The following is a 15,110-nucleotide window of genomic DNA, read 5'->3' on the forward strand; positions in this document are numbered from 1 at the left end:
TCTGTGCTTTCTTTTTCTAAATGGGGGGTTCAACCTTTTGTGTTTTATTCTAAATAATAGGATAGCATTCTCCTTTGTCACCGCCTTAATGTATGTCCTAAGCTTGTGCCAGCGGTTTTGAAGGTTTTATTATAATGGTAGGAGATGGATTATAATATGTCTGGAGCTGTATTTTAAAATTAAATTGAACATATTAGAAAATACTACTAAGTTTATGAGAGTATAAAGCATTATTAGAAAAGGAACATATGTATTTTAAGTAAAACCTATGTTATACTGTGTAATACGATGCCATTATGTTTCTTTAAAAATACAGTGCATATATCTACATAAAATTATAGGTCCTTCAGTGATTTTATCATTTAGTTGGTTTTAATTGCAGATAAATAAATGGACAGAATTTTAAAATTACATGGGGATTTCTTAAAATATGATCTACTGTTTCTAAGTGTATTTCATAAGACAGTTCTAAAGGAGAACTACTAGAATGCCATATAAAGTGCAAAAATAAATTAGAACTTCCTTCAATTACTAAGAGCAGAGAAGATTGTAATTTTCCACAGCTAAATGGTTCATTAAGAGGACTAATCAATTTAGAGAACAGAAGAATTAAGTTACCACGAACATTTTGGAACTTCACCAGAACCAAGATTTGTAGAAAATATATTTGTTATGCAATATGATCTCTGTGGAGAATCTGTAATGTAGAGATTATTTCCTCTTTGGAGATTGTTTTTTCCTATAGAGTAAGAAACAAAGATATCTGAGCAGTAAATCTCTTAGACACCTTTCTCCAAATGATCCAGAAATCCAAAAATTATACTCGCTAATTCTAAAATCAGATTTTTATAAACTCACATTGCTGCCAGTCATCTTTTCAGAGATATAAAATCCAAAAGGGTTAACTAAAACTGAAGATCATCAATTTACATTATATTCACTAAGACCTAGTAGAATATTACAAGTAAAACATGTAAAATAATGTAGTAATGTATAATAATCAGGCAGAAATACTCATTATATTAAACAGAGATAAATTAAAACTAATGAAGTAAGTTGAGCATTGATTAGTCCACTCTGGTATTTTGCAACATTGATATTTCGATTTGAGTTTGTTGGAGAAGCATCTCTTGTTTTCATTAAAAAAAATTATACCCCATGCACATTTTATAAATTGCATTTATATGCATCCCCTTCAAGAAAACCCAAGAGGCAGCCTAGGTCAGTGATCCTTAAAAACATAATTTAACACCCCTCCCCCCATTGGTAACAGTGTCAAAATGTTTCTGTAACCTACTATTATTATTTTTTGGCTCATCTGGAATTAATCATTCTATCACTACTCTTAGTTTGTTATTTTTGTAGCATTGCCTGAGCTGTTCATATAATCTTTTTTTAAAAATTGAAAATATTACCCCAAAACAAAATATAGACTAATTCACAATGAAAGCCAACAAATATAATGATGTAATGCTTCAGGTTCAGTTCCATACAGTTGCTTTGGAATGCATGGGGACCCAAATGTAGCAGCTGTTTGCAATTCAATCAGCTGCATGGTACCCCCAAAGATGCAGTGTTTTAAAGAATTGCAGATAGATGTTACAATCATATACCTCTGTGCTCCAAAGCACCTTTTTTGTGGAATTAAATCTGATGAATTAACCAGCAAAATTGATCAAATTATTGCCGTTTGAGAATCAGGGGTGGCAAGCAAGTAATATGAAAATAGGCAATGGCCATCAAAACATTTAGAAGCATATAAATAGACATTATTTTGCCTTTAGGTACAAATGTATGGTAATTCTTTCTAAAGAACTCCTTTATATTCAAAGTAATTGATTTATTCAGTAACTTTCAGTAGTAATAGGTCGCTTGGGTATAATCCCAAAACATCTGGAGTAGTACTTGAACATCATTGGCATTGACAAAAGCACAGTCAATTGCAAAAGGCAGTATTACGTGGAACTTATATCCTGCTGATGACACCTTTAATACCATCAAACAAGAACATCTCTCTCTCCCAGGTCCTTGGAAAAGACTCAATAAGTGGGATAAGAATGCCAAATCCAGTCTAAACATCTGGCTGACTTTGCACCAACCATAACAATAAGTTGGGCTTAAAACATTTGAAGTATGAAAGACCACTTTTGAATATTCTGAGCCTAAAACAAAATAATATAACATAAGGTTTTTGTGCTACATATTGTTTTGAATAATTTGGTTCCTTACAACTGGAAACTTGGAACAAAATATTTATTTTCTGATTACTATAAAAGTAATGTCAAAGGATATGCAGTAACACAGGAAAGAATGAGGAATCTTCTGTTAAAAACTTAATGTTATGTACTATGCTATGTATTTTACTTTAATATAAAAATCAGGTCCTTGCCACTGCTACTAATTAGGTGATAATTAGGAAGAAAGTCTGAACTACTGCATTTGGCTTTTATTCAGGACTCTCAAAAATTCACTAAAGTAAAATAAGCAGTTTTTATTACGAAAATCTTTACCACTACTGAAGGCTTACTTTGTTCTAACAATAAATTATTTCCCTCTAAAAATATTTCTTAGACAAGTATTCCAAGCCCTGTATATAGAATTCCACATACCAATGTATTCCAACTTGTGCATATTGCAGAAATTGCATTGCAATTTATTCTCTGAACATTTTGCATTTATTGTAAGATTTAATTAATCACTTTGAAGTGGACATTTCTTTTTAAATGTTTTTAAAGTACTTTATTTCTTTTGCAAAAATAAGCTTTTGATGCCATGTGTTTTGAAAGGTGAGCCAGAAACCCTTTAAATGCTTAATAAGATATACTTGATTTTTTTTTTTATGTTTCCCCATATCAACTTACACTGCTGGAAAATCAGAGCTGATAAGATATACACTGACTAGTGAAATTCTTGAAGTTCCAGTGATTCTGCAAACACACAATGTTCTTAAGTGCTGAACTTTATTTCCATGTCATACATATTTCACATAGAAAATTGTGAAATGACAAATTTGTCACAAGGGTTTGTCTTCAATTAAAAAATCTTGCAATATATCCTAGCAGATGTACCAAATGGCTGTGAGTGAAATCCACTGGCCATGTCCACATCGTTGAAATTGTCTTGTGATGTTATCAATTCACCTCTTTTGCAGCAATAGTTACTCTAGTGGCTTCTTCAGTTGCACAGGTAGCTCCTTTATATCTATACAAATTGTATTTTTGGATCTTGAGAAGCGGTTGCAAGCACGACTTCCTATCAAGTAATGGAAAAATTAGTTCTTGCCAATTAAAATGTCTATTCCTGACAAATACCAATCTGTCTGGAAGGAATGGTGGCATTTATATCAATAGAAAAACCGACCTGCTTTTACAAAGCTACAAAACTAATGTTTAAAAATGCAACTGGTTTATCAGGTCAAAAAGGCCACTGAGGCTAACTCTGTCATCAGAATCAATACAGCAGTCATTTTCAATTTTCTGGTGTTGAAGCTGGATGCTGATTGCACTAAGGCAAACAGTCTTCCCTATTCCCCGAGTGAAAATGCTAGAGAAGGAAAGTCCATATGGCATATTATTTCAAGCCCAAGTCGTTAAAACTATCAGAGAATTCAGTGTTGACCTGTGCTGAGGTGCTAGCTGGTAAGATGTTCAGACAAATGTCATACTGTTGGTCAATTCCAAGGTAACTGTCACTCATAAGATACAATGTATAGATATATCTGGAAGAGAGGAAAGACATTGGTTTTCATTTCCAAATCAATCTTCTTTCAAAATAATAATTTTAAAAACCAAGCTACATCATCTTACCTTCCAGGTATTTCTGGGGTATAAAAAGCAACTGAGATCACATTCTGATTTCTGACATAGCCCACTCTTTTCAAAGCCACCAGCTCTTTTTTGTCCACTTCTCCTAGGATCACAAACCATCCCTCATCCTTGACTTTAGGGAATCGGGGTGCAATTGCTTTGGTGTCTTGCTTGCCCTGAAAGAAAATATAATTTAAGACTGTCATTACACAAATCTATTCTCCATATTAAAATGTAAAATGCAGAAATGTCTGTTCTTCAGGAACACTGGCTATCTTTGATACCAGAAACAGACAAACGATACTGAGGCTAGGAAACTACTGTTACTTCAGTTATTAAAGACTGAATTCAAGAAATATTGTCTGGTCAATTTTTGAAAAAAGCTATTTTTTTCTCATAAAATTATAGTGTAACCATCGGCATAGATTTCATGGTATTTCAGAAAAATATATAATTTATATGCATAATTAGATTTATTGTTATTAAATATGTGATATGTTTAGTTGTTTTATGTCAATTTATATTATTTTTGGAGGTTTATTTTTTCCCTTTTGTTTGTTGTGATATTTTAACTTAATAACTAATTAATTTATTGGGTGTGTATGGTTTACTGTCTTAATTTGCTTTGGTATATTGTTTTCTCTGTTTCTTTTTAAACACTGTAATAACATTATTTTAAAAAATACATAAAGTGATCCACGTACTTATTTATTCACTACAGTTTTGACACTATTTTTTCAAAACAGTATGAAAGAATGGAACCAGATGGAGTAAAATAGGACTCAATTATCTAGCCACCACCTTTTGAACAATTGATAATAAAGTTGTTAATAGAAAAAACATCAGCCATATAACAGCAAAATAGTAATCATATAAAACTGATTTGCTCTAAATCTATTATAATGACTCTAAAATATACAATACATTGGAAAAAAATAAAAATGGGCATTAAGCGATACCCTAGGATACCTTACCTTGGTGAAACCAATACGCAATCTGTGCAACTTAATCTGGAGAACATATTCTTGATCTGCATGCAATTTCATCCATTTTTTATCATCCCGAATGTTCATTGACAACATTGGAACAATCATTTCCTTTTGTTCATGGACTGTGTCATCCCAGCAACCTTTAATAATCATACTAATCTCTATAACTGGCAAGTGGGACAAGTAATGCCAAGCCTGTGAAAAGAATAAAGAGCAAGAAGATAAACAAACATTTCCAGTTATTCTAACTTTATTAAAATATATTAAATTAAGCCTACACAGGCTTTCCCCCCAAAGATCTAGCTTGATAGATCACGAAAGTTACATAGAAAGAAGCACAGGCAATGGAATGCAGATAATTTAGAAATGCTTCCTTGGGAGAATCACATATAACTAAGTTTTCCTTACATTTCCACAAAAGTCAGTAGTACTTTAACAAAACAACTCAAATAATTATAATCAATATTCTATGCTTTGGCTACTTCTATTCAAGTAAGCATGGAACTACTCAAGAGTAACATATTTACTAAGGTAAGTAGTATGTTTTCAATTACTGAATTCTATTTATAATTCTAAATTAACTCTCCCCAACACAATCCATGAATGAAATACTGGTTAATGATAAGGCAAATACAGAATTAAGAGGATCATTTGACATAATTATTTCAAATCTAAATTCTAAGTTATCCATGCTTCCAAGTTTCTGGGCTTTTTTGAAATGAATCTTTAATATTAAATGTTCTTAAAAATATCAATGTTTCATGGGCAATATTTTGTTATACTCTTCCAGATTAGATATTCCAACAATTGTTTATGTGTTCAATCAGATGAAGCTATGCTACAAACTGAATAAAGGCTAAGAACTAGTACAGGTAATCCCCAACCTATGACCCCTCATTCAGGGGTCATATGACTGTTACAATTGGTCTGTGAAATTCCAGCTGCTTCAGTGTCCTTGCTGTCACAATCCAGGTGTTCAGATACAATGGCTCATGATTATAACATCACAATGTGCCCCCAACATGTGATCATCATTTGCAATCTTCCTTACTGGCAACCCATAAGTCAATGGGAAAGATGGCAGGGAAGGTTACAAGTCACTTTTTAAAGTTGCTGTGCTGAATTTTCTCCTGAGAAGCCCCATTACAGAGTAAAAGATCTACCAAAGCTCTTACACCCCATGTCCCCCCTGCCCATGACCCTCAGCCTGTGGCCCTTGCCCAGCTATATCTCCTAGCACCTACCTATGGCCTTCATCTACTTGTCTACTCTTCCCAGGCCTGCCCGTAGTACCCAATGCCTCAGTACTCCTTGCCTGAGACTCCCACTTTTTCCTGTTGAACAACGTGTCTGGTCTACAGGCTACACTGACAGTTTCTGAGCAATGCAGTCATGACACAAACTTTATGATTGCATCACTTAGAGATGGCAATCCCAGTCCCAATTGCCATCCTAACCTTAAAACTACCTCTAACACTGGCTATGTTTGATGAGTCAACTTCCCTAAATATAGATTCCTTAGAGGATCCAACTATCTCTGCACAACGTATAACAAAACAGATTTTGTTAAAATGTCTGTTTTTTAGCTGCTCAATTTCCTTTAATGTTGATTTGGTTTTCAGAGAATAGTTGAAGAATGCAAAATGAATATACTGTTACAACATGAACATTCTTACCTAGTGTAGCACATACATATACCCACTTTTTAGCTGTTTATTCCCCCCCCCCCCCAATTAGGAATTCATCATTCAATGCTTGGTATGAAATTTAAGTAGCAACAAAAAAGTAAAAATGGTCTCTTTCAACAATGAAACGAGTCTCCAAATTATAATATAAAAATTAATATTTTGTTATCAAAATCTGGGAAAAATTCCTTTCTTTCAAATATTCTGAAAAACTGTAGTGTTGGGCTTCCCTTGGCTGCTAATGCAATGCAATACAATCAATTCAAGGAACCAGAATCTCAGACAAGTTTATTACAGACACCTATAAAGCCATTATGACAGAATTCCAGTATATCTAATGCAAACCTTATTCATAGTTTCTACCTCATCTACCCTTTTCAGGACTTCAAAGTGGTGTGCACAGCACTTCCTCCTCCAACTTTTCTTCATAGAGCTTCCAAGGCTAAGAACAGTCCTGAACCTAGATCCCTCCAGTGCCAGTGCAACACCTTAACTCACTAAATTTTTCCATGTCTTTCTCCCTGCTGAGTGATGCAGTGGACCATGTCTTTTTGGTGGTAAGCCTGTTTTTTGTTTTTGTAATATACAGATCTGGTCAGGGAATGAAAAGTGTGTAAATACATGCAAATGTATGTAGAACACTCATTCTCAAATCCAACATCTACAGCAGAGGTGTCAAAGTGGCGGTCCACGGGTCGAATGCGTCAAACGCAAGCCACACCCACCCAAGCCCGGCAAATGGGAAAAACATCACAAAAGGTCACGTGACGGTAACGTGATGTAGTTTGACACCCATGATTTAAAGGAGGCCAGTTTTCATCATACTGCTTGTCTGTATACAATGGCAGGCAGCACAAGAGAGAAGTCTATCCCTTTGGACTCTGTTGCTAGTGGATGTGGCCTTTATTGGAAGACTTGATTATATTCCTAATCAACAAAGTGATTTACATTTTCTACAGATTTTTATTTCATCGGATTTGTGGTAGGTTTAGAAAGTAGTAGATGAAAACTTAAGCCTAATTAATCCCAGCAACGTATTTCTACCACAGGTTCCCTTTTAAAAGTATGTGGCAGGTATACACATGTAGCAGAGTGGTAAGATTTAAGAGCAAAGTATAATAAAAGGTTTCCTCAGTGCTCATTTCCCTTGCCGAGATATTTGACTGGTTTCTTTTATGTTGTAGCAGAATGTATTTTTATTTACAGTTACATGCATCTAGATGTGTGGTGTAAGCAGTTTATGTTATTGACATATTAAAAAGACACATGAATGAGATGGACGCGCCCCATACACAAAAGCTATTTTTGAAGAAACTGCTAAGACATTTCAATACCAGCCAAACATATTTATCTGAGGATTAATCTTCATCTATTGAATCAGACGCGAACACTACCATGCATACTATTATTTAATTAGCAGCCAAATCCTCTGCCAGTCAGCCGCTGTTCCGGGCATACTGATGGGGAAGTAGATGCAAATCTCACAGTAGTACTGCTTTTTCTCATTACTACTGCAATTAGCACTTAAATTGATGCTTTAAACATACTAATTTCTGGAATAATTCAGGATTTGTATGTTACCTGAGATCGTCTCACTGCAGAGACGACACCAGATTGCTACGCAAATTGAAGCACTTTTGAGCCAAATAACCATCATCGTATCAGATGGAGACAATTTGCATTTGGTTTTAAAGATAACAGAACGGCAATTTATGCAAATAAATTAAGTTAGTTTACTTCTGAGTTTTCCCTGAACTAATTATAACAATATTCTAATTTTTCAACACATCTATAACTTGGACTGAAGTCAACATATATTACATTTGAAATCTGTGGTAATAATTTTTTTGTTTTTATTTTTAATATTTTTTCATTGTTATGATCAATATGTGTGGTGTTATGTTTCTATAAGTTTCATTTTCTCAGAAGTTAAAGGGAGAATATTAATTTGATTTCCTAAAGAAATTTTCCAGCAAGACTACTGTATCATCTTACTTTTCAAGAATTTCTGGTGTATAAAAAGCAATCAAGGCATGCAAAATATAGTTTACACACTATATAGGCAGGTATAATTATATGGCAATATGAAACTCATTTTTTGTGATGAGCCATACATGTGTACTGATAATTGTGGACTAAGTGAATAGCAGAATACACTAGCCACCCTATAGTGTATCTTTGTGGCTCTAAAATGTCAGGGAACCCAAGATCTATTATAAACAAAGATTCTTTGATTATGAGCATAAATATTGTATCCTATTTCTAATCCTTTTTAAATGATGAACTATATATTGGGAAATGGCAGGAACTGTGAAAAAAGCAATAAATTACAGTAAATATGTTTTTTAAGGTAGAGGGCATTTAATTTTTTAATGCATAAAATGAAATAGTTGGTCAGATAATGGGTCTATAAATAAAAAACTTGCACTCCAGTGAGGATGCTGTACTGGATTAGCATGAACAACTCAACGACCTCTTGGATATTATAGCAATTACACAGCACGGCACACACACAAATAGATACCCACCTACAGGTGAGCGTTTGTGAACTTTTGGTCCAAAGCAATTATGTCTGGCTTTGACCAGTAAGTTTGAGCTCTAGCAATGCAGAGTTTGGAGGGAGAAAGAATGGATAGGCAGGAGGAAAGTTATGCTGTAGAACAGACTGAATGAACTGAGCTACTACAAATCATCTATGCAGTTCTAAGAAAGATTATCAGTCATTGCATTTATACCATGCAGCTTTATTTCTTTAGTAATATTAAGTGGGATAGATAGACAATTGTTACCTGTGTAATGTGTGTGGAACTCAAATCACAATCCACAATGGAAGCAAAAATATCCTCTTTTCCATCACAGGCAGCCATCAGTTCAGGAAGACATTCAACAGGCCCTTGATAAGCACCTTTTCTTTTCCCTTGGCTCCATTTCCTAATAAAATAGAAAATGTATGATCATTGAGATTTTCAGTTCAGGGAACATCCCCTTCTTAAAAAAAAGTCAAAGATAAGAACATGAAGTTGTAAAGACATTTTGAAAGAAAAAAATGTAAAAGCTATTTTAAGTATAGGGTGTCTTAGCAGCCTTTCACAAAAATACTTTTTGGATTTAATAAAGTTAAAATGACAGACTGCCTCTAAAGCTGGCATGGAGCCTGTTCCATGTCTAAAAGTACCACACTGACAATTGTACCATAGCTCAAGATTGCAGATTATTAAACCACTTGCCTGTTGTTTTAAACCGCATGGATTAAAAGTATCACGTAGATTAACATTACTAGTTTAAATTACACTTTAAAATTAATGACATGGTGATTTCTTTCATAGGCTTATGTAGTTTTGTATGATTTTACTACAATTTTTATAAGAAAGAAAAATATACAGTAAGAAGGAGAAAACTAAAAGGAAATTGGAAAGAAAACTGAAAATGCAAGAAAAGAAAAAAGTAAAAGAAGACTAGAAAACAAAAAGTAGTGGCTTCAAATGTTCACAGAGGTACAAATTGTACTCCATTTATAAGTATTATGATAACTTTACATCTTACTTTTAAAACTTTATTTTTGTATATGATAACTGCAGCAGGATTATTGTAGGCACAAAGATGGAAAGTTTTGGCATTTCATAGGCTTATGTAATCATCAGAAGACTAGCAACATTTGGTTTAATGCTGTATAGCAAATTGTATGGAAATCAAAGTTTCATCCAATGCTGGCTGTTTGCATTAGAATAGAAATCAATCTTAAAGGGTCTTCACTTTCTCTTATAATTAAGTGCCATTGAATCAAACGTGATTCCTGGAAACTTCATGGTCATCATCTTAACCTGTTGTTGATGACAAACCAAAACTTTTCCAAGGACACTCCAATGATATGCCCAGCCTTGTCTATCTATCTCATACGTTGTCTTTCTCTACTTCTAATTCCCTTAACCTTGATAAGCATATATTTCTAAATTTGCTATATTGGACATTTCAAAATGAATCCAAGAAGATCCATTATGTAAATTGAAGTTTGTTTATACAAATATGAAGGTAGCTCATGAGAAGTGAACCGTACCATGGGCTTATCTAGTTCAACGGTCTGAGTCACATCTGGCAACAAGAAAACATTATATAGGAAGCCAATATGCAGGTTGTTGAGTACAAGAATCAATTCTTGGTCTCATTCTCTAGCCACTCCTATTCATTGACATTACTAATATGTGTCCATATCAGGTAATGTGTAGCTGTTATGATTGCTATTCACTAATAGCTTTATTCTCCTTCAGTTTGATTAATTTCTTTTAAAATATCTAATTTGGAAGGCATTGCTACATTTGATATATCTTTGAGAACAAAACCAGTATGATTAAATGAAGGGGCATTTCCTTTGGTCTCTCTTCATTCTCTGATTATTCAGCTTTATTGAAAGATTCTAATTTTATGAAAGGGGTAAGAAACCAGTAGAAGACAAAATCTCCAAAGTATGTGAGTGAATGAGATATGAATAATCTTAATGTTATATCACAAGTTTCAACAAGAAGAGAGTGGACAGACAGCAACACTATATCGTCCTGCATTATAAAGATCAGCTTTATAAATAATTAACTGTATACCTGAAAAGATGAAGATGGTGATATTCTATGTTAGGTAAAGTAAGCAAAGAGGAGTCATGGATCCATCGTCCCTGAACCAGCATCTGTACCAAATTGGTAAGATTTAGTACTGTCACCAACCATCCCTCATTTGCCGCAACATCCAGCATTGCCTAAATCAAGAAGAAAAACTATATTAATTATACAAATAAATGAAAAGTTATTTTAAAATACCTTTTACGATTATGGATGCATATTTGTCTATTATTATGAGTGGTGATCTGATGTTGAACACATCAAAATCTCTATGGATAGAAATAAAGTATGTCATTTGTAACAGCAAAGGAGGTCATATAAATCTAAATAATGACCAGGTAAATAAATAAATGGCAAAAGCAGCAAACATTTGTAATGGCTAATTTCCTTTATAAGAAAAGCCATTGTTTTTTCACTCTGCCTATCTTGTCACAATATAAGGCCTTTTTTTATTCCAACTTGAAACAAACTCAAAAGCTTATTTACTATATTGCTATAATTTATTCAAGGAACATCACTTCTAGCTTCACCCATAGCTTACTGTCCAATTTTTACAATTTGACTGTCATGTTTAATTTGTGGAAGAAAGCTATACACGGAAGCTTTTTTTTGCATAAGATTCTTTATATTTATTTACAAAACACAAAATTTGTATATTTGATGGTAAACTTGCTATTCTTTCCCTCTCCTATATCAAGTTACAAAATCAAAATTTAATACCATTTCAGGATTTGGAGCTGTAAAACTGTACCTGCTAACAGCTTCCCCAAGAACGATTTAGTGCATACAACACTAAAAACTTAATTATTATTTAATGTACATAACAAGAGATTATGTCTTGGTTCAAATGTACGTACCAGCACTCTGGCTTCATTGACACTTTACACTTTTGGAAAATTTGAATTAAGATGGCTACTAGGAGTTATTTTCCATTCTAACATCTTTGATCCCCAGGACTGAAGAACTACACTGGAATGAGATATAAACACCTTACCAGTCCTAGCTAGGGGCTGTATTGTAATCCAGGAATACTCCATTTATTGATAACATTTGAATTAGGTCAAAGTTTATGATGAATCTTTTACACCATTTCAAAAGATAGGTGCATATTTTACTTTTTAAAAATAGAAATAATGTGATTTCACATTATATCTTGGTTATAAGAGAAATATAACAAAATCAGTGAGAAAGTAGCTTCTATACACACTTGTCATTTTATACAAATAAATTAAATTCATTTGAGTGCAAATTAGAGACAGCAGAATTAGCATTATGGAGATCCTTTGTTGTAGAGTAATATTAACTAATAGGAATTGGACATTTGTGAAATTTCTGGGAGATTATTTTGTATACACTGCCAATATCTGATGATCATCTATTCTTAGGTTCTAGAATCTCTGCTGTGGGTGATATGTTTAACTCTGTTATCATTCCATCCTTATAATCTCAAATTCTATACAAAGAATCGATTTAGCTATAGCTCCCTGGTAGTTATGGCATAAATTAGCAGATGGCAACTTGCAACTTTATCTTCATCATTCATCAAAGATTCTGAAGTAATTAATTGCATGGCACCTGACAATTCCTTCCATCAGTCCTCCTTTCTTGTAAATAAGCAGAGGATAATTTTAGTTATGTGTGTTCTTGTGTTTTAATTGTTTCTGTTGATCATTTTTAAAGCTGCCCTGAGTGCTTTACATGAAGACAAAAAAGAGAACGTATATACTAATTAAATGTAACATGCACAAGTTGGCATTAATTATTTCAAAGGAGACCTCACGTTCTGGAATACACCCACCAACAGTATGCATTTGGTCTCTCTTGGAAAGTCCTGTGACTATTAAAAAAAACACACACATTGACCTTCACAGTAGAGGTAGACACCTGCTTTTCTTTTCTTTTGCTTCCTGCAATTATTATCCCTCCCCCTCAAGAATTATCTTTTATGTTTATGACAGATGAATTTTGACAAATGCTACTAAAAATATGCAGGTCAACAAATTCCACCTCATTCCTATTTTAACAGCAAAGGATGGACCTTACTAAAATTTCCAAGATTGGAAAGGTGACCACTAAAATATTATTGCAAAACTATAAGAACACCAAGAATGCTGGAAAGTTAATGTTTTTTTAATTATATGAGAATCTAGGGTTGTGGTTTGTTTTTCAGTTCTTAAAAGGGGCATTTACTCTGCAGTTTGATGCTAGAATGTATTTCAAACTTCTCATATAAGCCCACTAGAGGAATGTTAGCGGTCTATATTAGCCCGTACATTTAATCAAATGTTTTACAGACAAACAAAAGGCTGCATTTACTTAAGGCAAACTAAACAGTGGAATCTTCTTTAAACAAAGGAGCTGTTTACACATGCAGCACTATTTCAATTAAATTACACTGATCCTGGAGAAATGTAGAGTTTAAAAAAGTACACAAAGCTGGTTTCAGTTATGTGGGAGAGGCTTGGTTTAAAAATGATAGCTTATCCTTTTCATTTGGATCGAGGGAAAATTTTCCAAAATGTTGAGATATATCTATGGTACCTGTTTGTCTATCTTCAACACAGTTTTAAAACATTTCCTTTAAATGTAAAGCATGTCATAAAAAGAAAAAATGTATTTTATTAAATGATGATGTGATACCCTCCTGTCCCCCTGAAACCTAGAGCAACAATCCAATTTCTCTATTCTCCACTTGAATATGAGTTGCACTCTATGCACAGCAAAGGGGGTTCACTGGTTGGGGACAGTCATTTTTGAATTCCTCAACAAAGAGGTATGTGAACTGAAAAGATAACTGAGTACATGCTGAGATGCCACAGACTCACTGCAGGCTTTGGGCCTTTATAGTTGTATACTGCAAGATGACTTCCTCTCTCTACAACAATACTGACATCTTTGGATCAGATATATATGGAACAGGTTTCCTACTGCCACAGGTGGATCACGGGCTCATGTGGGATGAATTCCCTGCTTAGACACGATTGAGTTTTACATGTACATTCTTTCCCAAAAGCCCGTTCTGTTATGCAATTATCCAACAGTTCAGAAATACATCCAGCTGCCATATAGATAAGATAGGGTAGGGTAGGATGAGGTGAGATGATATAAGACAACCTTTATTTTCATCTTTTTCTTTGAACACACTGATACCTTAAAAAACTTCTGATGCCCTCTCTCAAAAGAAAATAAGCTGAAATGTTGAAAGTCCACCCAAGCTAACAGCCCTATCCGGGACAGAATGCTTTAACCAAATTTCTGTTGCAATAATGACACAGCAGTTTCTCACCTGACAGTTTGTTATTAATTCTAGCTTCATGTATGCCATTTTAGGCTCTAAGGCAAACAAAATAGACGGTAGTGACACTCTATATGGATTAGCCTTTAGCCTTGTTGTTAGCCTCCATGTTTGCCTCATTTCCTCTTTCAATCATACCATCTCCACATCAGAAGACGCTCAGCACCATAGGAAGACTCCACTGCTGCAAAGGCTATTGTTTACTGCTGTCTCTGCCACCCAAAATACCAAGCCCTTTCAGAGATTGCAACCAATCTCATACCCTCTGTGCAAGCCACCAACACTTCTGGTGCTGACACCTTCAAACAAAGCAGTTCAAAGGAATTCAGAATCTCCAGGACAACTTTATCAATAGTTCCTCTCTTGCTAAATATCACCAAATCCAATATAGATTGAGGGTCATTTGGTATATAGTTCTGTTTTCTGATCACAATTCCCAAAAAATCACTCAAACCGGGTAGCACTTTCAACTCCCCAAAACCCAATAGTCTTGACTTGTATTTCAGGGTATTCTGGCTTACAGACTCTCCAACAGATATTCTACATGTTTTGAAAACAACATTCTAGCCATGCTTCCAATAGACTATGTGTTCTTCTATTTTTTTTCCTTCCCCTAAACTACACTTTCCCTTTTATGTTCCTTTCAATTTTTACTGCTGTTGTTAGCTATTATCCCATTTATTACCTATGTAGAAATCTACAGATACATTTAATGATAAAAAATGTGT

At 34.1% G+C, this 15,110-nt stretch overlaps 1 protein-coding gene across 1 annotated transcript in view; it reads right to left on the reverse strand.

Annotated features, from left to right (window-relative positions):
- Window positions 1-2,803: 2,803 nt before the first annotated feature.
- The window catches only part of ASCC3 (activating signal cointegrator 1 complex subunit 3), a 216,684-nt gene continuing 204,377 nt past the window's right edge, over window positions 2,804-15,110 (reverse strand). Inside the window, exons 38-42 of the mRNA XM_032216493.1 lie at window positions 11,073-11,224; window positions 9,270-9,411; window positions 4,781-4,990; window positions 3,807-3,982; window positions 2,804-3,718 (exon numbers count right to left, since the gene is read on the reverse strand). Coding sequence (XP_032072384.1) covers window positions 3,571-3,718; window positions 3,807-3,982; window positions 4,781-4,990; window positions 9,270-9,411; window positions 11,073-11,224 — 828 coding nt within the window. The 3' untranslated portion in view covers window positions 2,804-3,570. The remainder of the gene's footprint in view (window positions 3,719-3,806; window positions 3,983-4,780; window positions 4,991-9,269; window positions 9,412-11,072; window positions 11,225-15,110) is intronic.

The sequence above is a fragment of the Thamnophis elegans genome, chromosome 4 (genome assembly GCF_009769535.1).
Source record: "Thamnophis elegans isolate rThaEle1 chromosome 4, rThaEle1.pri, whole genome shotgun sequence".
In the NCBI taxonomy this organism is placed as follows: Eukaryota; Metazoa; Chordata; class Lepidosauria; order Squamata; family Colubridae; genus Thamnophis; species Thamnophis elegans.